Source organism: Myotis brandtii, unplaced genomic scaffold, assembly GCF_000412655.1.
Source record: "Myotis brandtii unplaced genomic scaffold, ASM41265v1 scaffold247, whole genome shotgun sequence".
NCBI classification, from domain to species: Eukaryota; Metazoa; Chordata; class Mammalia; order Chiroptera; family Vespertilionidae; genus Myotis; species Myotis brandtii.
The window spans coordinates 2,921,973-2,923,223 of record NW_005359352.1 but is presented as its reverse complement, the minus strand read 5'-3'; the positions used below and the strand labels follow the sequence as shown (position 1 = coordinate 2,923,223).

The 1,251-nt window shown below is 62.3% G+C and overlaps 1 protein-coding gene across 1 annotated transcript in view; it reads right to left on the bottom strand.

Moving 5' to 3' along the window:
• The window catches only part of PXDN (peroxidasin), a gene marked incomplete at its 3' end in the record, with an annotated part of 59,151 nt that overhangs the window by 28,586 nt on the left and 29,314 nt on the right, over positions 1 to 1,251 (bottom strand). Inside the window, 1 exon segment of the mRNA XM_014540545.1 lies at positions 624 to 793. Within this exon segment, the coding sequence (XP_014396031.1) occupies positions 624 to 793 (170 nt within the window).

Here is a 1,251-nt window from a genome sequence, read left to right as displayed (position 1 = left end):
GCGGGGGGGGGGGGGGGGCAGTGCAGACCACGGGGCACCCAGCGGCTGTGCCCTCTCAGCAGGTGGCGGCTGGACCGTCCTCCCAGGCCAGTCCTCCTCCCACCCAAGTTCTCAGGTTAAACATGACGGCGAGAGCAGGGCTGGGGCCTGGGCACTCAGACCGACCGAGGCCACAGCTGTGCCTCGCTGATAAGACCGTCTTTTTAAATCGGTGCCAACACTTTCCACCTGGAATTTTACATAAAAACCCAGATTTTGGCTTCTTTTTCAATAACCAACTCCTTAACACTACGGAGACCCCCCCCCCTGCCAAACGGGAACAGAGGGCAGCTGCCCCTCAGGACCAGGGCGACCGGGAGGGTCAGAGGTGGGGGTGACAGCTCTCCAGCGCCCTCTGGCCGCTGCCCCGCAGCACTGCCGGCTGGGCTGTCCACTGAGTGTCCGTCCTGGACTAGGGACCATGTGGGCCAGGGCAAAGGTCATGCCTCCCCTGGGACTGCGCCCCTGGCAGGGGCCTCGGCCAGAGACCGGAGGCTCGTTCCCGCGGCGCCAGCCGGGGTGCAGGAGGGAGGGGTGGACGCCAACCCTGGGAGGGACCCCCACGCGCAAGACCATCCACGTACCTGGAGACCCAAAGTACCTGAGGGTCACCTCCTGCGTCTTGGCCTCGCCGGCCGCGTTCTTGGCCATGCACTGGTACACGCCCTGGTCCGTCTCCCGCGTGTTCTGGATCATCAGCGTCCCGTCGTCCAGCAGGTTCAGGCGGGAATCCGCCTTCATGCTCAGCTCGTTGCTGCAAGCACACGTCCGTCCGTCCGTCCGTCAGCTCAGGCCCGTGGACACGGCATCCAGGGCCCCAGCGCATCAGAGGGCTGGGCGGGGGGGCGGGGGCTGCCTCCCAGGAACTTTCCCGACAGCCTGACCCAGTGGGCGTTTCTGGGAAAAGTGCCTACGTTGTTGCATCTCTAATTAACCCGCTTGTCTGTTTATTGTTCACACGTGCTCTCCATGAAGATTTAAACCTTTCAAAGCGGAGGGTTCCAAAGGGAGTAAAAGAACTCAGTGGGGGAAACAGAAACAACCTTTTCCTTTGTTTCTGGCAAATTCATTCCAGACAATAGGCAGAACTGTTTACGTTACTGAGAGCAGATGACGTGACTGACAGCGCAGAGCCAAGCTGCAGGGGGCATCTCCCTGTGCTGGGCACACAGACCCGGTGCCCTGTCCTCAGGCTGCAGCCCTGCCCCCCCC